Raw genomic sequence first — 23,465 nt, forward strand, 5'->3', positions numbered from 1 at the left:
TAGTGTCTTCTGTATATGACAGAAAAACTGCCCACATGAACTCTCAAAAATTCTGTCTGCTAAACAAAACCTGAATAACGACAAAACTAGTTGAAGTGCACTGTGGATGGTGTGAATCTCACTAGGTCCTATTCCTAGATCAAGTTCTCCAGGGAGAAGCAGTCTTATCTAGAGAAGAGCCCCCTGACACATTATCCAGCTGCAATGAGTCAGCCCTAAATACATAAGTACATAAGTACTGTTAAATGAACTCAGCAAGCTGTATTTGTGTATGTGTGTGTGTGTGTGTTTGTGTATGTGTGTGTGTGCATAAAAACTAATTAGATGAAAGGTAGTAAATTTAACAAAGTGTGGAGGGATATAAGAGGGGTTTTAGGGGAGAAGGCAAAGTGGAAATTATGTAAATGCAGTACTCATGTATGAAATTTAAAAAATAAAAAATTAAGAAATAGAAATACACTTGATAGATGTCATAATCATATAATACCAAATCCATTACTATTTTTCTATAAGAAACTTAAAATCATTCAGAAAGGGCAGCCCCTTTTACGAATGGTAATTCAATGATGCTTATTATGGGACTTGTGAAACAAGGGCTCACAGGGAACGTCCGTCCTTTAATATATAAGCAAAAGCTTCATTAAAGTTCCTCTCTTTTTATTTTGTAGAACTCTTAAAAACAGACCATATTACTCTACTTTCTAGAGAAAGGCTCATAGGGCAGAATCACACATAAGCATAATGTGGCATAAAAGCTATGCCTGGAAAAATACATTAATCACATATTTATTTGCTGGTAGATGGTGTTCATTCCACTGTTCTTGTGTGACTCTACTCGAAAGACCTCAGTTTTTCATTTAGAAATTTAATTCTGAGATCAGTGTTGGCTAAAAAAAAACTATGCATGTAGGTTATCTTATCTATACACTTTAGACATATGAGAAATTTTAAGATTTTCTCAGATACACAAATACCAGGACTTTGCCAAAAGATACCATCAATATATCATTTCTAGAACCAAAAATAACCTCTCTTGGTTTATAGGTTCATAAAAATAAGATATATGGTTCAATGTGCTGTATGTATATTTGTCACACCAAGCTAACAATAATTAAAATAATTTGTCATTAATGAGCAGTTACTGTATAATCATGCCCTTTCTATCCATGGCACTAGGTATAATCACTATCTTCATTTCACAGACAGGGCCAAAGGCATGGGGCTGAAGAATTAGTCTATCCTATATGAATACAGAAACTTAAGATGAGTTTAGAGCTGAAGAAATTAGTGGAAAATGACTGTGGCTTCCATAAGTTTTATTAGTGGTAAAAAAAAAAAAAAACTAATGGGATATGCCATGAACAACATGCTATTCTTCACACTGTCTTTATGCAAGGTCAAGCAAAAAGTAGTTATGACTAACCTTTATCAAAAAAACCTGGCAATCACTGATGTAGTCATATTCCAACCCATCAAAGGAATAATAATGCCGGTCCCCATACACCGTGCATACAGCAGGACATGGATAATATGTGCAATTGAACATCCCTCGCCGACAAACACTATTAAAAAAAAATAACAAGAGTTATCTTACAGAGAAATTAGGTTCAAAATTCGTATTTGTATTTTATGTGTATGGGTATTTTGCCTGTATGTATTTCTCTGCACTGTGTGTGTGCATAGTGCCTGTGAATGCCAGAAGGGAGTGTTGGATTCCTGGAACTGGGAAATCAAACCAGGATCCTCTGAAGAAGCAGCCAGTGCTCTACTGAGAACCACCACTGAAGCACTGGAAACTTTCAAGTAGCCTAAACATTTGTTCTCAGAAGCATTTGGAGTCAATAATGCTTATAAATACTGCCAATTCATTCTGATAATGCCTATTTACAGTGACAAATTTGTCATGTACCTTTATAGTATCGGACACCAAAATTAAGTCTGGGGCACACAGAAAATAGATAATAGAATGAAATTTTTATATTCAAGATTCTACATTTGAAATTTTAGAATACTTGCATATATTTTAAGGAAATTTTAGTAAAAAATAATTATTTTTGGACACTATGCTCATTGACTTGCAAACAGGAAAACATCTATTGAATAAGGCCTTCTCTTTGTTAACACTTAGCACTTTCTTATAAGTTTGTGATTGTTTCCCTATTGTTGCCAAGTTGTCCTATTTCATGCTTCTAGGCTAACAAGCATGCATTGAAAATGCCACAGTCCCCTCGTAGGGATTAGCTACTCAACTCCCAATGGCCTCGAGCTCTAATAAGCACAAGCTTGATTATGATTCCCTTTTGCTAACCAGACACGTCCAGTCATGTCAGCAAAACAACTGAAATGAATACATTTGCTGAGGGAAACTTCCATGGAATAAACGACTATCCTTACCAGGTGTAGCACGGTGTAGAGATGACTTCCCCAGAGACATATTCCCAGTCTTTCCAGATGCAGGGACAGCTTTCAGGGACATAGCATTTCCCTTTGTGTTCTGCCATCCTTCAAAATGAGAAGGTGACAGGGTTAGAGGAAACTGCTAGGGTCAGGCGGGCTTTCAGTCTATAAGTTTTTCATATTCAACACCACGTTTTGCCTTGGAAACTGAATCTGGTCTTCCCGCTTTTCCCCACAAGGTCCTTGTGTATCTATCACAACATTAACTAAATACCAAGCCCATGATCGGATGTGGTTTGACCTTTTGTTATGTAGCATAATAAATATAAAGCCGAAGTGTATATGTCTAACATGGAGGGTTGTTCTAGAAAAAGCACACTTGAAGAGAAAATAGGTGACCAGTCATCACTATTAGCTACGAAAGAGGCCGTGCTGTCGCACAGTTCCTGGTGAAATAGTAAATTACGGCATCAGTAATGTTTTCCGCTAGAGGATTTAGAGAGCAAACAAGCTTGTTTCTCAGTGCTAAGATATAAAATCATGACAGTTTGATTTAGGTGTACTTACATGAAAATATATCAAGTATTTCATGTTCCTTTACATTAATATGCTGTTTTTTAATGTTTGCTTTGAAGCATTACCTCCTTCTTAAAAAATTATCCCAGAAGAAAACTATCTAAAGATGTCTAGTACTATAAAATGTTTAGAAGATATAATTTAATATTAATAAAATAATTAAAATTCATAATATTGGAAGAAATAGTATGCTACCAAAATATTCTGGTATTAAGATTAAATAAATCTGTATTGCATAGATTACATATATATTCTAATACCATCATGATAAATATAAATACAATTTTTCAATATCTTAAATTTTTCCCAAAATAGTATATATAAACTGAAATAATTAACAAATATTATATAATAAATATAATGGTAATATGTTTTAAATATTATTTAAATATGTAATAAAGTCACTAAAATGTAACATTTAAGCTAACCTTGATAATTAATATCAATATTTATATGAATAAGTAACTGATTAAATAATTTTAATAAAATAATAATCAAACGACCAAATTATATCATTACTAAAATGTATAGAATGCATTTTTTATGAATTTTCTTAAAAATGCTATAGTCCAATGTTATAAAACATAGGGCTGAGGATTTACATCCATATGTGTGTGTGTGTGTGTGTGTGTGTGTGTGTGTGTGTGTGTGTGTTGCTTAGCATGTATGAAACCCTGGATTCCATTCTCAGAACAATAAAAAAAAAGATCATCCAAGTTTTAAGCCCTGAATTCCTACCAGTTCCCTCATCAGAAATAACCACACGTGCTTTTAGACCTCTGTCATCCTCGTTGCTCTGTGTATACAGTGTAGTGCTTCCTTATTGGTGAACACAGTCTGCTAGACTTGACACTCTACTCGGAGAACAATGCTATTTGTTATTGTTTAGTCGTGGAATAAACTTCTTTGTTGAGAAAGAATGGAGAGAGAAACTTACATGTGTAAAGGATGCATTGTATGGTTCAGTTTCTGTAACATGAATCTTAAAAAGTTCTTATTAATAAAAACAAACCTAGAGCTGGGTATTGGGGTGAACGCTGGGAGATCAAAGAAGCAGAACAAGCCACAGCTATCCTCACATTGACAGTTCCTCAGCTGATCTTGTTTCCTCAGTCTGGAAGCCTCTGTGTCCTCATCCGAATGGATCTCAGCTGAACTGCTTCTTGAAAGCCTGAAAGCTTAACCAGCTAAAAGCTTCTAGTTTCTGCTCCTCACATCTTATATACCTTTCTGCTTTCTGCCATCACTCCCTGGAATTAAAGGCTCACTTACTGGGATTAAAGGCGTGTGTCACCACCTCCTGGCTGTTTCCAGTGTGGCCTTGAACTCACAGAGATCCAGAGGGATTTCTGCCTTTGGAATGCTAGGATTAAAGGTGTGTGTGCCACCATTTTCTAACCTCTGTATCTAGTGGCTGTTCTGTTCTCTGACCCCAGATAAGTTCATTAGGGTGCACAATATTTTGGGGAACACAATACCACCACAGTAGTTTCTTTCTTAGAGATCAGCTATTCCCTGGGTTTCACACTCTCACTTCGCTTTTCCAAACTTGTCGTCTTCTTGACTTTAAATCTTGGTTCTTTTTGTAAAATTCTTTTCATCGTTTAAGTCTCACTTTATTTCTCTCTTTTCTGTCTGTCTTCTATATACCTAACTTCCTTACCAGCTTCAGTATGTAACAGTGTGTGTAAACTTTTCATAGAGGATTAATCGCAGCAAACTAAATATTTGATTAGATGTGGTGGAAAAGACCCCAGTAACAAAAGTGAGTATCTTGGTTGACTTTATACAGACACCACCTTAAAATAGGTCACAGACTCATGTTAACCTAAGGATAACGCACTATGGTAAATTCTGTTTGCATCTCATACGAGTATTTTAATGCCTCCTCCCAACCCTCTTCCCCAAAATACTGTTTCATAAACCTTAGTTGTTTCAGTCAAATGGACCATGATCTCTGCAGACCCAGGCAAAGCAATAGTCTTAACTGGTTATGCGGATGACTGATGAGTTTTTCATGCCTAATTAAAAACTGGGAGCAGGAGGAGGAAGACACAGTCATTTTGTATCTCTTTGGTTGGCAGGGAGAAGAGATGTAAGAAACACTGACCTGAGACCTACCACGTAACTGGTGTGCGATGATGTACCCAGTCATCCATGAAGCAAATACCACTGCACTCATTTTTAAAAGAAATTGAAACTGAGCAACTTGCCCCAAGGTTATTTAATAAGGATGGCCAATATCTGAAGCCCTTTATACTGACTTTTCCTCTATTTTGCATTATTTCAGTGCAGTGATTTCTAAACTAGGTCCGTGTAGACCTTTTATAGCCCCTGACCCTATCAGGATCTCTGGGAAAATACATGATATATATACTAAGGTATTGTCTCAACATGAGCCAGAAAAGGTCACACTGAAGAGAAGATAACTTAATTACCATCATCGACTTTTTACTAGAAATGATTCTGTTCGCATTTTCTTTTTCTCAACCAACCAGAAGCATCTTGGTTGCTTCTAGCTCTATTTCAGTACCATTTAGGAAGGAAGGATGGCACTTTTCTATATTGCTTAATAAGGTTAGTCAGGAAAGAAATGTCAAGTGTGAACTGAAAGCCAAAGGTAATAGTAAAGAGCACCAGACACTGAAATAAAGTTTAGATATGGCTTTAATTGGCCATGCATCCCAACAGTCACAATCAAACAGATCAAGCAATGCTGTAGGTTTTAATTATTGGACTGCAATAAACATTTTCTTTCCCTTGTCCCATAGACAAATTGTTTTCCTTGCTCATTTGTTCTCTGGTCTTGTTTCCACCCGTCTTTATTTTTCACATATGTTGGGCTCTTGTTTATTGTGACCTTCTTTCTCTCCCTCATGTGCCCTTCTTCTCTAAACAGATTGACACCATTCCCAGACACTTGGCTCTTTGGAGCCATTTAGACAAAGGTGATTCTCCCAGGAGGCAAACCACAAGACCTCCCCCTCCTATGCTCTAGCTTCTTATGAGTTGATCCCGGGAATGTCTTTGTGGGACGCGTTCATTGAGGAAGAAAGAGTGACCTGTTTACCTGAGATGGCCCTCCCTCTATTTATCATTGGACAAGCAAGAGCCCGAGAGAACAGATTATATGAGTGCTGACAAGGAAGCGAACAGCCTCCAGATTCTATGTCTGTTACAAGTACGTGGTATTTCTACAGCAGAAAAAAAAAAAAATGTGTGAAGAGTAGATAGCCTGCAACTAAATTGTGATTCATATATCTTGAATATGCTCTACATTCACACACACACACACACACACACACACACACACACACACACACACACACTTACCTTATATCTTATGGATCATACAATGCCTGCCTAGTTGGGGCTTAAGAGGAATGTGTACAAAAATCATTCAGCTAACAGTGGCAGAGCTGGAATTGGAGCTCTGTTGAGAATGAGATCAGAGTACCCACTTAAAGCAACCCCCTGTTTAGCCTCAATATAGTTACCTGCAATGTTTATAATTAAATCAGTTGGCTTCACTATTACAAATTAATGTCAATGACAATCACTGTTTCAGTGGAATATGTGTGTGTGTGTGTGTGTGTGTGTGTGTGTGTATTTATTTATTTATGATATATACCTACATGGTGCCTTAAGTGAAGGTGACTGATTGTGTCACTTTTCCCAAACTTGGAGCTGAAAAGGGAGAAATCCCAACCTTATCTTAAAATGTGCTCTCTCTTCAATTTGGTACATGACTCTAGTGAAAATGTACAATGTTAAATTAGCTTAGCAGAATAGTTACAATAGTCTGGTAGCTACCAACTCAAAGATAACCACTGGTCAAAACAAAGATTTTAGCTATTCTTGTAAAGAATAGTTTTAAATTATTTTTAAGTAAGTGTGTGTGTGCGCGTGTGTGCGTGTGCGTGTGCGTGTGCGTGCGTGTGTGTGTGTGTGTGTGTGTGTGTGTGTGTGCGTGATGGGCATACATGGACCTAAGTGTTCCATGCTTTGAATATGGAATCAGCTCTCTCCTTCCACCTCTATAGGGGTTCCAGGGATCCAACTCACATCATTAGACTCCCAAGGCAAGCTCTTTTAACCACTGAACCATCTAGCTGGCCGCAAGAATATTTTTAAGAGGCCTTACATTTCCTGTAAATCCAGGATGATTGTGTTAGCAAGATAAGGGAACTCACCCCGAAGCACAAACACAGCCACTTATGCAGGGTGAGGATGGAGCACAGGTGAAGTTCATGGCCAGGTTTGCACACGTGGTCTCACAATTTATACCACCAGCTGGTAATTCAGGGTCAGGAAACCTGCAGTCAAAATACTCCTTCCCTTCTGGGCACATGGGGACTTCAGATAGAAGCAGAGATAACATAGCTTTAACTTTGTATTTGCTTCACAATCTTATGCACAAACCATCTGGACAAAATCCATAGACCAGATCATCGCTATAATTAAAGGATGCTCTCATGCTGTGATCCCTGAGTGGATGAGCTTATCAACATTACCTAGCCAGAGTCTGCCTGGTCATCAAACTTTCCAAAAGCTGTTCTGAACTCAAAAATCTTAGCCACCTTCCCTGGCACTTCAATAAGTAACTAGCATATAATTTCTTGAAGTACAAAAACAGGATATGTTTATGAATTCAAACACCAATTTTTAAGGGCTGAAAACTATAAGACATATTTCAACACTTACAAAGCCAGAATAAATGCGTGTTACTTCTTGACCTTGCCTAGCCTATGAATGATTATTTTTATCCATTTTTATTATACTGTATAGAAGTGGCCACTGTTATAGAGAAGCATAGAAGTAAGAGGTGCATAGTGAGGATTCCCAGTAGCTACTGTGTTAATTGTGAGGCCCAGTAGTGTAACCTGTAGAGAAGCCCCAGACTGACCTAAGTCTTGACAAAGTAAATCTAGAACATATAATTCAAAGGACATCTTATTATTTTGTGTTTGAAGAGACAGGGTCTCACTATCAGGCCCAGGTTGTTCTGTAATTCCTGCCTCTGCTCTATCCTCTTTAATTGGGAGTATAGAGATATGTGCTACTATGCTCAGCTCCAAGCTGATTTATAATAAAATACAGTTGTGTATTCAAATAAATAACAGAGCCTAAAATTTCACTATCTAACAGAATGAAAACCAAGAACTGTCATTTGCCCAGAATTTTTCTGTAGTCGCTGAAAATCTGAGGCTGTTTCCTCATCTGATGAAAATACAGAATCATACAGTTAGTTATCTGATTTGAAGATCTTTAGGATACATACTCCTAGTGGAAAGTAGCATCCTAAAGGAACTGGCAGTGGATATATTTTATAAACCTATTGTTTCTATTTTTCATTTTTATAACAGTGTCTTACTTACAAGCCCTGTTTGCTTCTAACTCAGCATAGCTGAATCTGGCCTTGAAATCTGGATTGACTTGCCTCCACCCACTCAGTGCTGGACTATAAGGAATGTTGACGCTGTGCTCTGATTCCATGCTATTCTCAATTCACTTCAACTAATACCAGAACCATGCTACCCAGACACACCCCAGAACCCAGGAGCACTGACATTACCTTAGCTCTGGGTAGACATTTGGAATCTCTGGTACTGCTTCTCAATCAGAATCAGAACCTAAGGCTTAGAAAGATCACCAGTCTGTTGTGTACACATTAAAGCTGAGAAGTGTTGGTCTAGGATAGAGTTTTCTGATTTCTGATCCACAACTGTGTTACAACCATAATCTGGGTTATATTCCTAAACCTGTTGGCTACCTGAGTTGGTGCTGGGGTACAGTATAAAGGTGACGTGCCTCAGCTGACCATCTGGGTCTCTAGGCCAGTGGTTTTCAACCTGTGGGTCGGGACCCCACTATCAACCCTCTCTCTCCAAAAATATTTACATTATGATTCATAATAATAGCAAAATAATAGTTATGAAGAAGCAACAAAATAATATTATGGGTTAGGGATTTAGCTCAGTGGTAGAGCACTTGCCTAGCAAGCGCAAGGCCCTGGGTTCAATCCTCAGCTCAAAAAAAAATAAAAATAAAAATAATAATATAATTGTGAGTCACCACAAAATGAGGAACTGTATTAAAGGGTCACAGCATTAGAAGGGTTGAAAACCACTGATCCAGACAGTATTAAATGCATACCTCCAACTGTCCCTCAAATACTCTCTAATTCTTCATGTGAAAAAAGTCAGGAATCACTGGAACACTGTGCTGACTGTATGATATTACTATATGCATGTGCTTGGGTAAGAAAGCATGGAAGGGACTGGATGCCTTCCTTCAGAAGGGTAAGAGGCAGTGTTTGAGAAACAGGCTCTTTATCTTTATCTGGAACTCACCAGTAGAGGGCGTTGCTGGCTCATCACATTTCACAGTCCCATTCGAACACTGGCTAGAAGTAAAGAAATTGTTAATTGATAGACCCAAACCTTGGGTTTTATACAAATAAATTACTGTCTTCTGTCCAACTAGAAGACAGCCATTTCATTTTGACATATTTTATCAAACAGCTCCATATAAGAGGTCTTGTGAAAGGCATGTGGATAGGAACATCACAGTATTGTTAATAGACTGGTCCAAGTGTTTATATTCTAGTAACAGGGGGGGAAAGACACAACTGATTTATACAATGTGACGCACTCAACACAAAAATACATTTAAAAACATTAAAAATTTTAAAAATCTGTTCATAATTGACATTTAGGTAGTCAGAGGTAGTAAACCCAGAACAATTCTGAAGAATAGACTTAGATCAGAAAGAAAGATTCTAATGTTCATTGGAAATACATAAACTACAAGATACAAAGCACTGTTCTGCTTAACCAGGTGCCAGGAGATAAGGTGGGCAAACGAGGTAAAGCCAGACCCTGCTCTGATATGTGATGATTTTTATTTCCGGAGCTGAGCTGCCCAAGTCTTTTAAACACAGAGGTGAGATGGTCAGTTTGAATGTTAAGCCAATCATTCTGGAGCAGCTCACTGAAGACGAATTGAGTCACAAGTACCATGTGATTGGTTGTACCATTAAGAGGGAAACCATATACAGACCAATGAACCTCACAAATTCCTCAAAAAGTTAACATAATAGGAACACAGGCCAGCCCTCAGTAACTCCAGCACAGATTTCCCTTCAGCTTTAGAGCAGATTCTATACTTGCAAAACGAAGAAACTGACATATAAAGGGCCACATCACATGAAAACCACGTGCCCACATTTTTCAAAATAGAATTTCACTCAGAGGTGTATGCCATAGAGGAACTGAGACAGCCAACTTCTCCTGGGTCAGAGGCATTTGGCAGGGAAACAAATAAGGTCATAGTACTAACTGGCTTTATTTTTGGCACTAAGGAAGGATGGATTTTAATTGTACTAAACTTAAATAAACAATATTAAGGATATTAAATTCAAAAGAAGGCTCTTCCAACACTGGGAAGGGGAGCTCAGACAGAAGACCAGTTTGCGATGGTTTTGTTATAATTTATTCACTCCCAAACTTGTGTTAAGGATTGGTCCTTATGGTGATGCTTGTTAGAAGGAGAGACTTCAAGAGGTCAGGCTTACGGCACCAATTGATTTGGTCATTGGGGAACTACTTCTAAAAGAGATAAATATGTTTATGACCTGGAGTGAATCATTATTAATCTCTCAGAACTGGACTGTTTACAAGGGTGGTTGTTATGAGCAGTTGACTCCCTTAGCTCTCTTCCATGTGGCCCCAATGCTCATGGACTCCTGTAACACTGAGCTAAGTAAATCTTTATAAAGTGTCCAGCCTCTGGCATTTTGTTACTGCAACATAAAGCAAAGACAATTTTTAGAAAGTTGCAGGAAAGAAAAGGTGAGTGTTATTGTTAAGGCACCAGGATGGGAAGGAAAGAATGGATTTCACCTACATGAAGAAAATAAAATCAAGTCAAATCCAAGGTTGTTAGGGTTTTTAAGGGAGTAAGAATGATTCTCAGATTTCTGGCTTGGGAAACTGTAGAATGTAGTGCATTCTACACAAGATAAGATGCAATGGTTTCTTTGTATTGTAATCAGGGGGCGGGGAACGAGATGAAAATAATTATAAAGGTAAGTTGAGTGTGAATGATAGTTTACTGTCAATACAAAATGAGCTGTAAAGCAAGGTCTATAGTAGAGCCAACATTGCTAGGCCAGGTGCCTGGGCATAAATCCCAGCATTATTTATCAGGTTACTTAAGTACATGTGCCTCATTCTGCTTCTGTATACACTGGAATAAAATGGCAGACTCTATCTCTTGCAGTTTATAGTCATGAGTGCTTAATTGATCATAAATACAGCATGCCCAGAACAGTTCCAGGATAATAGAAAACACACAGTTCTGGCTCGATATGATTGCTACCATTATCCATACATGAAGATCAGCAGCGAACACCTGCAGGGCCACCATAAGGAGGCTACTAAGAAACAGATGTGGATAAACAGGTCCTGCTATGTGGATGTGACTGTATTTTTAGTAGACAGGTTATATCTGGAGTGGTTGTTATCCTATGAGTGCTATTGAATAAGGCTTGATACACATCAGAAGATAAGTGACCTCTGTGTATGGTATTGTTTAGATCTATCCCAGAATTGACTTTTTTTTTTCTGAGCCAGTAGATGAACTATGAACCTATAAGCCCTCAGGATGTAGTCTGAATTACTACCCCATTCCTAACAGCTACTAAAGAACTCAACTCTATTAAAGGGTTTTTGTTTCACCAGTACATGTCTCAGGCAATTCCCTATTCCACATTCTAATGTTATATATATATATATATATATATATATATATATATATATATATATATATATATATATATATATATAATTCATTGATACCTACCATAATCCTGAAGGTGTTGGAATAAGCTCCCCAGGCTGATAAACGCTTCCTCTATAATGACACCGGCAGTGATATCTACAAGGGGAAAGATGAAGTAAATAAAATAAGACATGGATTTTTTTTTTAAATACAACTGAAATGACAGCTGACTCCTTGCTCTGCCATTGCCCACTGTAGACTGCCACCATCCACAGTCCTGATGCACAAACAGCAGAAACTAACCAGACAGAGTTTGAAGGCCAAAACAGTTCTGAACTGTTAGTTTAGTCCCAAGAAGCGTCACTGAAATGCATTTCAGAAAAACACGTCTGCTACATCTTTTAACTCTTGTTTCTGCAAACCAAAGTCTTCGCTTCCTGTGAGGGCTAAGAACTTTCTGAGCGAGAATGGACCCTACCATCCTACCGCCCACGTGACAGGGAAATGTAATTGCTAGTAATTGGGGTGTGGAGAACTCAAGTGAGAATAGAATCATGCCTGCTTTCTGAGGCTTTCTGCGAGCAGCTCACCACATTAAGAAAAAAAAGGACATAAGAAATCAAGGGAGAAAACAACGTTTAGCAATTTAAAGAAACGAGCACAAAGGTTCATTTGGCCTATCAGGAGGAAAGGCAGACATAACCCGGCTGTTGTTGAGCCGTCCCTGTGACTTACATGGGCACACAAAAGTTAAGTGTGTCCTCATAGAATTTGCCTTCAGGACAGTTACAGCCTTCCGCACAATCGTCATTGCACTGCTGGAGGGAGGAGAGAGAGGTGCAGGATCGCCGGCAGAATGAAGAACAGTGGTGGTACAGCATGCCCTTCTGGCACACCACGGCTGTGGACAGACAAGTGTCACTTGAGAAAGAGCCCCACGGGGACAGACACATGTGGTCACTCACGTAGATATCAAAGTAGATATAAATCACGCAGCAAACACTATCTTGCATCAGTGAACACATCGCAGATTCGAAAATAAAATCAAGAAAATGAATGAATGAATAAACAAAGGCATAGGAAAAACATCCCTGGCCTCAGGAAGAGTATAACACGTGAGTGAAATTCCTATTCTGCAGATGCTGTTCACTTAGGCATTCTGTGGCATTCTTAATTCCTGTACCATATTTATTTGTCCTACGGCCTGAGTAAATTCGTGTGTTGATTTCAGTGTTCATAGTGCTGTGCCTTTATCCTGCTTTGCTCATCATTGCTTTGGTAAAACACTGACCAAAACCAACTCGAGGGGGGAAGGGTTTATTTGGCTCCCACATCCTAACCACAGTCCATCACAAAGAAAAGTCAACACAGGAACTCACTGGCTTGCTCCCAAGTGCATATTCAGCTACCCTGTCTTCAACAGTCCAAGAACAACCTATCCAAGGATGGCACGGTGGGCTATGCACTCCACCAATTCACGGTCAAGAAAAAAATGTCTCACAGTTCTGTTAACAGACCAGTCTGATGGAGGCAACTCCCCAGCTGAGATTCTTGTTTCCCAGATGGCTCTAATTGTGTTGAGTTGACAAAAACTGACCAGTATGGTCGTCATCACATTTATCATATCCTTGAAACCAAAGTAAGCATCTGTTTGTCTCTAAAGGTAATGCAATTTGATTTTTATTGATCCATACAGCGTTTGGGTTCTTTTTTAAAATCATGTTTATACTTTTTTTTTTTTCAAAAACCTTCCAGTTTCTCTTTAGATTGAATGGAACTAAAAATGGCAGGCTAGTTAAAACCATCTGAAATAGATCTTCACAATGACAGCACCAGCTGACATGCCAGTGTGAACAGGGGAAATCTTATGAGCGCCTACCCCCAGATGAAGAACTATAGGCAATTAAGGGCTGTTGAGAATCAGTCTTCTCCAGAGGCAAGCCCTCTGATAGGTTGTCTAATTCCAAGTGCTCAGTCCTCAACACATATACATGTGAGCAATATTAAATAGACCCAGAAGGTGGCGTTTATACACGATATGCAAAAATAATAATTATAGAAGAGGTCATAATGTTGCAAGGGAGCAGGGAGACGTGGGAGAAGTTGGAGGGGAAAGGGGAATGGAAATGATACAGTCTTCATGTGTGAAATTCTCAAAAATATAATAGTAAATTTAAAAACATCTGAAAATTTCAAAGAGTTAATAAAATTCAATTTTAAGAGTTTTTCCTTTACTTAAGGTCAACAAAAATTTAAAATACTCTAAAGCAAACACCTCGACCTTTCTGATTCAAACACCATTAAAATTATGTTAGGTGTGTGATGTGACTTTGTGAGCACAAGAGCGGAGAGGATTCCAGATGCCGTAAGTAAATAGGGAAATAAAACACAGAGCTTTGAAGCAGAGGAGGGGGTGTTGATCCTAGTCACCTGGGATTTCTTTCATGTGGAATGGAAAGTCCCTTATAAAACAAGAAATTGGAAGAGCCAGGCTGGAGACATGGCTCAGCCATGAAAGGTTAGGCTCACAACCAAAACGTCCAGAAATTGGAAGAACTGTAAGCTAACTTCTCAAAGATGAGAAGCCTCAATGGAAGGAGGGACAAGGAGCAGTTAGATGTGTAAGGGACCTAAGGGCTAGTATTTATTTCCAGCTTTGCAGGTCCTGAGCCCTGCTTTTGTAACCTAAGAGCAGGCTGTGTGTCAACAAGGAATGTAACAGTTTTCAGTAAACTTACTAAAAAAATAAAATAAAATAAAAGGAGGCCCAAGAGTCGTAGCTGGAAAAACAATTATAGGAAACATACAGAATTTCTCTTAAATGGAACAGCAGACATCATAACCAGAAGTAGTAGAGTCCAAGAATATTAAAGAGCAACTGCCCAAGTGCATATTGGACTTATTTACTATAGATCAGCTGTGTCAATTACAACATCATCATTTTCCATAGTCTTCAATATTTAGATATGACATTTCCAGGATAAAAATAGTCTCAAAATTTTCAAGTTATTTCTAACGCTTCTTTCAAGATACATAATCATACTCTAACTTTGTAATAAATAATGAACTGTTATTAGTGTTTTCTCTCTCTCTCTCTCTCTCTCTCTCTCTCTCTCTCTCTCTGTGTGTGTGTGTGTGTGTGTGTGTGTGTGTGTGTGTGTGTGTGTGTGTCTTCCTTTCCCTTCCTTCCTCTCTCTCCCTCTTCCATGAGTTTTAAGTGAAGCAAGCTAAGCAAGCATTATAGTACCCACTCCTTGGGTTATAAGTTCTTTTATCCAACATATATCTACTTTAAACAAACAGTATTTGTTTATTTTCAGTACTTACATGCTTATAAGAATATTTCAAATAATTTATATACAATATTGACATCTCTTTGAAAAATTAAAAGTGGCAGTTAGGAATGCCACCCCCTCAAAAGGTCGTCTGCCTGTGCTGTCATACTCACCACAGAATGAGATCTGAGCTCTGAAATCAATGGGCACACCACGCTGGCCACACAGGTAGGCATAGTGGGCAAGAGCATTGCACAGGCAGGAGCTCCCACACTTGCATGCATCATGGCGGCACAGCTGATAGTACAGCCCTGGACTCACGTAGACATGACAGGGAGCAAAGAGCTCCTGGTGGATGACGTCACAGTGAGCTGCATACCCAACTGACAGAACAAGAAGCCGTGAATCTTTCATACAATAGACCAGATATTACTCTAAGAGTGGGATACCAAAACTACTTTCCTAATGTATTGTTCCTTTAAATGAGAGCCAAAAAGTCAAGCAACTTATACAGATAGATAACAGTACTGAATCGATGTGTGAACAACACATTCAATCGTCTTTCAGCCAAAAATACAGCACACCTGAATAACATGAACAACACATGGGCTGACAGGAGCAGTAGCCTGTCAGCCCAGGCCTGAGGATCACCTCAGGAAACCTGCTCTGAGGAACTGGGGATTATCATTTCCAGGCCTCCGTGCATGACAAAAGTGGTTCAGATAATGGACATTAATGACAAGTCTGTAGGAAACACAATTACCCCAGGACTGGCCATCATTACATTCCAATGGAGTCGCAGGAGTGAAAGACAATGGGGCAGATGTCACAGTCATCCAATTCAACATCTGCACAACGCAATGTCCAAGGTCTGGCAAACGTGAGGAGCTCGTTTTTGTTTGATGAACAAATCGATGTGTGAAGGAATGGGTGAACAGTGGATAGAAATTAGGGATCGGATTGTATTTTGAAGTCTGTGAGACGTAAGTGCCATCACATGATTTGAAGCAGGTTCCTACAATCACAACTTCAGATCAGTTGCTGGCCAAATACAGTCCTGTGTAGGGCTGGTGAAACAAGTTGGACAAGGTTTTCAGGAAAAGGAGGAAAGGTGAGGTGCGTGGTTCCTTGATGTAAGTGCATCTTACATGCATTGGTTTCCTCGTAGATAAAAATCAGTCACTCTTTGTATTGTCTTTGGCACTGAGAGACAGATAGACATCAGATATTTTTCACTTTCAAGGAACAATACTGAATTTCTTCTGTTGAGGACATCAAGCATATTTATGTGTAATGTAATATTTTCACTAATTCTTTTAAGAATGTTATATACTATCTTTTGATCATATTCACCTTCCTGCTCCTCCCAGATTCATATTTATTAATAATAAAAATCTGGTATTTAACTAAGTACTATTTTGCATTAAATTTGCATACATATGCAAAACAAATGACTGTGCACTGTGAGAGACACAGTCGTAACCCCAAGAATCCTGAAAGAGTAAAATAATGCACTGAAAGACCATTCTTTTGTGTTCTAAGAAACTGTAGATCAAAACGTATTGTTGTTATATAAAAGGTAACTCAACAAGATCCTTGTAAGAAAATATCCAGTATCCTATTCTGAATTATTGTCTTTTTTATTTTCTGTTTTCTGTCTACTTTCTGTTTGCAAGGGGAGGGTCTTTCTTAATTTACCTGTTTGGGATTTTTAAGAAATCATAGTTCACAGCTAATGTAAAAAGAAAATCTCTAGAGCATGTACCACAGAAGGCATCAAGGGTGGAAGGGAAATGGTGAAAAATATGGGGAAATGGTACAAAATGAAGGCTACTAAAAGCACAGCCAGAAGGGACAGCTTATCAAGTGAATTCCACTGAAACCTTCACGTGGTCACTTGATAACTAATAAAGTCATTTCAGCAGCAAGAAGGAAGTCATCAATGTTAGAAACAAGATCTTAAAAACCAAATAAGATTCGGTGCAGAAATAAATTCACTTTTAAAATATTGAGATAGAAAGGAGGGGAAATGGAAATGGGACTTCAAGGTAATAAATCACACAGGCTTCAAGATTCCAGTCTACTCTTGAGATTAAAAAGAGAGAGTGATTAACAATCCTCCTCATCACATTAAAAACATCCAACACATTTCTTTTGTTGAGTGTTGGGAGCAACATTATCTGTTCTTCCCAGCACATCTAAACCAAGTTATGGGCCCCCTGCTTATAAAGCTTTAACAGATGCTATGAGTAAGAATATATAGGAGCTGCACTTGAGTTATCACACTATGAAACTGAGGCTGAGCATCCTTAAACCATAACAGCAGTGTCAGAGTGTTTCCAGAATCCAAAAACAACCCCCAAACACAGCCTGTGAGTGATAGAAGAAAATTATAAATACCCATGATGTATAAATTGTTAAATGCAAAGCAATGGGTTGTTTTTATGTTCTTTTAAATAGCCTCAATTGCATGTCAAAGTCATGGATTTAGGCATATGATTGAGCACATAAGGAATGGCAGAACTCTTATCATAATGAACAAATCATAATTTAAAATCAGCATAACATCATAAAATTAGAGTAACATATTGAGCATCTCCCCTAAGTCTACATGCAGAAAGGAAGACTTACTGTTCTGTTGGTTAATATTGCAGGGGTCTACCATCGGGACATGGACAGGTGCGAAACAAGTGGAGGAAACTCTCCACGCGTGGGCATGAAGCTGTGGTGTTCCTTCTATCATGCCTGATGGAGAACTAGAAAGCCAAGAAAATGCTCACCATAGCCTCTCTCATTCATTTTATAGGCACATATCCTTCAAATATTCAAAAAAGTAAATATTATTTTGCTTAATGTTCAAATAAATCTTAGAGCTTCAAGTTTTCTATCAAGTTATAGGAAATATAAATATGTCAGCTTCCCATTAGTGAGATTTTCAAGGTGCTAGATTATGAACATATACAATGTTATTGAATCTTCATTTCTGCCTTGAGAAGAAAACAACTTTATGCCCATTTTATAAAGAAAACAAAACAGTAGCTCAGAGAAATGTTAATCTATTTCATTAAGCTGGTATCCAAGAAAACAAAAGATCAGGCCTTGCTCCCACTCAGATAACCAAGCACAACCCACAGAACCAAAAATTCTATCTGAGTGTGATTAGGGTGAACGTGGAGACCTAGAAGTACATAGTTTGCATGGTCTAATGACAAGGAGTATGGGGTAAAATGATTTATGCTCTTGGCTCATTGCATCAATTTTTATTATAAGGCCTGAAATACTAAGTAAAATTAATATATTAAAATTGGGGCAAAAAACTGATATGTCATCTTTCCTTCAAGCTTCTCCACATCTTCAGTTTCCTCAGCAGACCAAAGCAGAAGAGAAACAACCTCCTTTTTAAAGTGAGACTACAACATCAAGAGGCCAAATGTGAAATTCCACCTTCAGCAGCACTCAAAACTCATTAATTCAACAGCCACCATTTACTAAGTGATTTCCCTACCAGGCTCTATGCCAGACTCTGTGAAGTCTACTGCACAGATCAAGGCAGATCCAGTCTCCTGAAGGATATGTAGGCCTACGCTCACAGCTACAATGTGTCTGGACAGAAGTGTAGGTTTGACCTCCACTCTCCGAGCACCCTAGAAGATTAGTGCTTTGGGTTACCATCTAGCTGAGACCACTTAGGACAAAGAAGGGAGAGAAAGAAAATGGTGCATAAGATACTACATGAAGTTTACCCCTGACTCCCCTCTTCCTTCTTCCTTTTCCTATTCCTCAACAAGCCCCCAAAATGCTAAAGAACTGTAAGAAGCTTAATATAAAAGTCTCGTTTTGTTCGGATGAAGGTATTAAGATTCAAGAAACTGCTTGAGTTCTATTAATGTGTCTCCCCTGGCTTCTTTCTTCCTGCCTCCTCCCAGGCAAAGCAAAATATCTCAGGGTTCCCAGGAGGAGCTACCCAGAGCCCGGTTCTCTTATTTCATTTAGTTGACTTAAAACAATAAATTTGTTAAAGATAGGAACCAGAATGTAGGCCAGTTTATTTATTGTGTTTCACTTTATAAAATGGCCTTTCAGCTCACCATACTTGACCATACCCTAACAGGGCATGTAAAACAAATTCTCAATTAATATTTTTCCATTAAACTATGTTTGTAGATTCGCATTAACCTTTGTCAAGTAAAGAATTTTAACTACTTTAGTTGGAAAGCTAAACAATGTTCAAGTATCTCTGACTGAAATATTATCCTGTATTCTTATCGCGCCTGAATGTTTATGCATGGAGGAGCCTGGTGCCTTGGAGAGTGGCAGACAGATCTGCCATCTGTTAACCACTGACTGCTAACCCATTCTGACAAACAAGGCCAAGAAAGAGGGCTTAATGTCTTTTCTGGACGTCTGAGCCAAGCCTCCTAGCATGGTTTCTGTTTGGAAAATGTGATAGCTACATTGTTATTCTAACTTCAAGTAAATAAATAAAAAAAAAAAAAACTAAAAGCAAATAAACAACATGAGAGATAATGTAAAATAAACTTTAAATTTTTAATTAAAACGTCAGCTCTCCTTGCCCACTCAGTGCACTTCCTGGTGCTCTATGAAAGGTCTTGTCCAGTGCAGTTGACTATCCGGGATGGACAAGTGCTATGATTACCGGGACCAAGGGTCGCCTCCTAATGCTCACAGCCCTGGCAGTTTGGTGAGAAAACTGATAAATGATAAATATTCTTCTAACAGCTAATCCAGATTTGGCTTTGGCTAGATATAAACTAAATTTTAAAAAGCAAATAATGTCTGCTTGGTTTGAATATTAAATCAGTGTTCATGACCAACATTTACAAAGGAAAGAACCACAGAGGGAAAGATTATGCATGAAAGTATTTGAGGGGGAAAAAACACATGTTATTTAGAGAACAACTCTTCTATGACATGTTCCCTGGATGCTCAGCCCACAGTGACCTCTATACTTATTATACTCTGTTTCTGGCTTTGACCACAAAGGGCAACATTTATTATTTTGAAATTACCTCAATATATTATATGCCTTATTGGTTGTTGTCTCACCTGTCACTAAATATTTCTTAGTTAGAATCTTTTATATAGATATTATGGGTCAGCTTAAAATTGTATGTAGTTAGGATATACAATATAACTCTTTAAAGTTACATGTATCCACTGTGCAACGGTCAAGCCAAGCCAATGGACATAGGTGGCACTTCATGTTGTTGTCATTATTGCATGAGGAAATTGGCCATTTAGCCTCTTAGCAATTTTCAAGTATCTAACACATTGACTCTTGGCACTGTGCTAAATGACAGATCTCTTCATCCACTGACCAAGAACGCCCTTCCATTAACCCTACCTTCAGCCCAGCTCCTGACCACTCCTGACAGGCATCAGGCTTGTTTTGTTGTTTTTTGTTTGTTGTTGTTGTTGTTGTTGTTGGCAGCAGCGGCGGCGGTGGTGGTGGTGGTTTTGTTTGTTTGTTTGTTTGTTTTGTTTTTGTTTTTCAAAACAGGGTTTCTCTGTGTAGTTTTGGTGCCTGTCCTGGATCTTGCTCTATAGACCAGGCTGGCCTGGAACTCACAGAGATCCACCTACTTCTGCCTCCAAGTGCTGTGATTAAAGGTGGGCCACCATGGCCCGGCATCAGAGTTGTTATTTTTTAATTCCATGTTTCTTAATTATTAAAATCCCTTCCTGATAATGCAACATCAGTTTGTGGAGGATAAGCACCAAGTCATCTCACTTAACTGGTTCCCAGTGGGCTTCAGTCCAAATGACTAGTACTTACAACATGGTCCTGAACCAGGCACTGCTGATTCTCATGGGTATTGCAAAGTACATTCTCATATTTAGGGAGACAGACATACTTTATTGCTTTTTCTGCCAATGCAACACCAATTTTCATAAAATCCAATGAACTTAGATAGCAAAGTTTGTCTCATAGCTAACAGTGGTACCAAATAACACCAGTACTCACTGTAATTAATAAGTAATACAAATGATATTAAGATTTCTAAAAGATTGCAAGTTGCTAAAAGCAGACCACTGAACTTGATATGTAACAAAGGAGCACACAGGAGGCAGCAGTTAGCCACATCCTGAGTCACTTTGCGTTAATCCAAGCCTCGTTCCAGAATATGAGTTAGGTCCAGTTAGGTCTCAAACCATGGTCATGACACATATGGAGTCATACAAATGAAAAAAGGTCATGAAAAGTTTGGCAATAGTCAAAGGTTTCTAAATGTGAAACCAGTCAAACCCAATTCCAAGACAAATGAAGTCACATGCAGAGTGCATGTCTGTAAGACTGGCACTTGGGAGGTGGAAGCAGGAGGATCAGGGGTTCAAGGTGAGCATTGGGTACATTACGGGTTTGAATCCAGCCTGGGCTACATGAGACATTTTCTTATCTCTAAAACCCATGTACAAAATGGTGGTGCACACTTATAACCCCAGCACTAGGAAGGTAGAGCCAGCTGGATTCCTGGGGCTTGGCCAGCCAGCCTACACTAATCAGTGGGCTCCAGACCTATAGAGATCCTGTCTCAAAAAACAAGGTGGGTGGCACCTGAGGAGCAGCACACATGCAGAAAGCACACACACACACACACACACACACACACACACACACACACACACACACACACATACCATCGCATCAAATATGTTGTGACCCAAGGTGTTTCTCTCAACACTCACTTGTGTGGCATTGCACAACTGTACTGCAACTTTGGTTCTGAACACACAACACACCCTTTGCACTTCACATACTATAATGCCACACAGCACCAACAAATGCTGCATGGAACACCTCATCTCAGACTTGAGAATATTGTGTGTTATGAATTACAGTGTGTGAACTGTACAAAGATTTTTACTCTTATGCAAACATATAGCCTTGTTTTAGAAAATATCTTTTTAATATTTTCCTAACACCGTCCCCCCCATGTAAATATCAAATTAATATACCTTTGGACTGTATTGTGCTAGAATGCTTGTTTTTTTAAGGATTACTGTTTTACTTGTTGATTTGAGTTTTGTTTTAAAAGTCATTAAATTTTGGTTTAAGATTAGGATAAAAATTTTCAAGAACATCTGAAATGACCTTAAATGTATCTCTGCCATTTTGTACTACATATTTGTGTGAAACAGCATTCTCAGTGTTGATGGTTATAAAAATCAAAATATTGAGTGAATCTGGAGGATGTAGAAGATGCTGTATGTCCTGCAGCATGGCGTATTCATTTCAACTCTTTGTGCAAAAATGAACAAGCACATTCAACAAGCACATTCAACAAGCACATTCAACAAGCATGTTCATCTTCTTAGTATGTAAATTTGCTTTCATATTTAATAAATGGTAAAATTATATTATAGCAAAGAATTGTTCAAAATAATTTTCCCTATAGATTATTTTCACTATATGTTTGATACATGTTTCTATTTTATATATTTATATATCTAGGACTGCATAAAATTTCATAGATAAAAGGGGTTTGAATGGGAAAAACTTTAAAAAGTTCAAAGATAAGTGACCTTGAATGATTTTTTTTCCCTTGGGGGATCTTAGCTTCTTCTCTAATTAATGAAACAAGGACACTAATTGGGGATAGCTATACAATAAATATGATGATATATGTGGAGCACTTAGCCAGTGATTGCTGACTGCCTATCAGTTATGTAAACCTTTTTAATGAATCACTCTCCTCTCAACTGACAGTCATTAAACTCAATGAGCTGCCCATAAATCATACTTACAGAAAATCATCCCTGATGTTGCCATTAAAGGTGCCACACAGACCTAATGTCCTTCTTTTCCATGCACTGGAGAGCTGAATGTAAATTCTTTCTCCATCAACAGCAAACAAGATCTTTAAACCAAATGTGGTTCTTAGAAGAATGAATAGGGATGACAGAGTCTGAATTTCAACAATGCCTGTAGGAAAAGAGAATATATACAACAGTGTTGTCACATACAGGCAGTGTTCTGAAATGACAGAGCACAGCACTGGGTATCTCCGTCTATGACACCTGAAAGTGGGTGGCCAGCTAGCAGGTCTGGCCTATGCTCCAGGGCTAAATCTTTCCCTGGTAGCTGATTTCCTTCTCTCTCTCCCCATTTCCTAGTCTTCAGCATGTATTTCTTATAGACTGTTGTCCACATGTAATTTTCATTGTCAAACATCTTGAATGTCTTAGATATTTGAATTCTAATCATCTTTTTCACAGTGTGTGTGTGTGTGTGTGTGTGTGTGTGTGTGTGTGTGTTTGTGTGTTTGTATGTGTGGTGTACATGTATATGCATGTGTATGGTGGGGATGAATAGTATAGCAGAGATTGGTGTGGGGTTATATGAGGGGTGTATGGGGTGGAGGTGTGGTGGAGGTGTGGTGTGCGACATGTGTATGTGTATAGTTGTGTGTA

General features: G+C 38.4%; 1 protein-coding gene across 4 annotated transcripts in view; it reads right to left on the reverse strand.

The window, feature by feature from the left end:
- The window catches only part of Otogl (otogelin like), a 145,741-nt gene that overhangs the window by 82,310 nt on the left and 39,966 nt on the right, over positions 1–23,465 (reverse strand). For all 4 annotated transcript variants that reach the window (XM_036169979.1, XM_036169978.1, XM_036169981.1 and 1 more), the window contains exons 17-25: positions 22,800–22,977; positions 17,664–17,788; positions 15,206–15,415; positions 12,493–12,658; positions 11,839–11,913; positions 9,327–9,379; positions 7,167–7,329; positions 2,395–2,502; positions 1,424–1,562 (exon numbers count right to left, since the gene is read on the reverse strand). In XM_036169979.1, coding sequence (XP_036025872.1) covers positions 1,424–1,562; positions 2,395–2,502; positions 7,167–7,329; positions 9,327–9,379; positions 11,839–11,913; positions 12,493–12,658; positions 15,206–15,415; positions 17,664–17,788; positions 22,800–22,977 — 1,217 coding nt within the window. The remainder of the gene's footprint in view (positions 1–1,423; positions 1,563–2,394; positions 2,503–7,166; positions 7,330–9,326; positions 9,380–11,838; positions 11,914–12,492; positions 12,659–15,205; positions 15,416–17,663; positions 17,789–22,799; positions 22,978–23,465) is intronic.

This window comes from Onychomys torridus, chromosome 20, assembly GCF_903995425.1.
Source record: "Onychomys torridus chromosome 20, mOncTor1.1, whole genome shotgun sequence".
NCBI classification, from domain to species: Eukaryota; Metazoa; Chordata; class Mammalia; order Rodentia; family Cricetidae; genus Onychomys; species Onychomys torridus.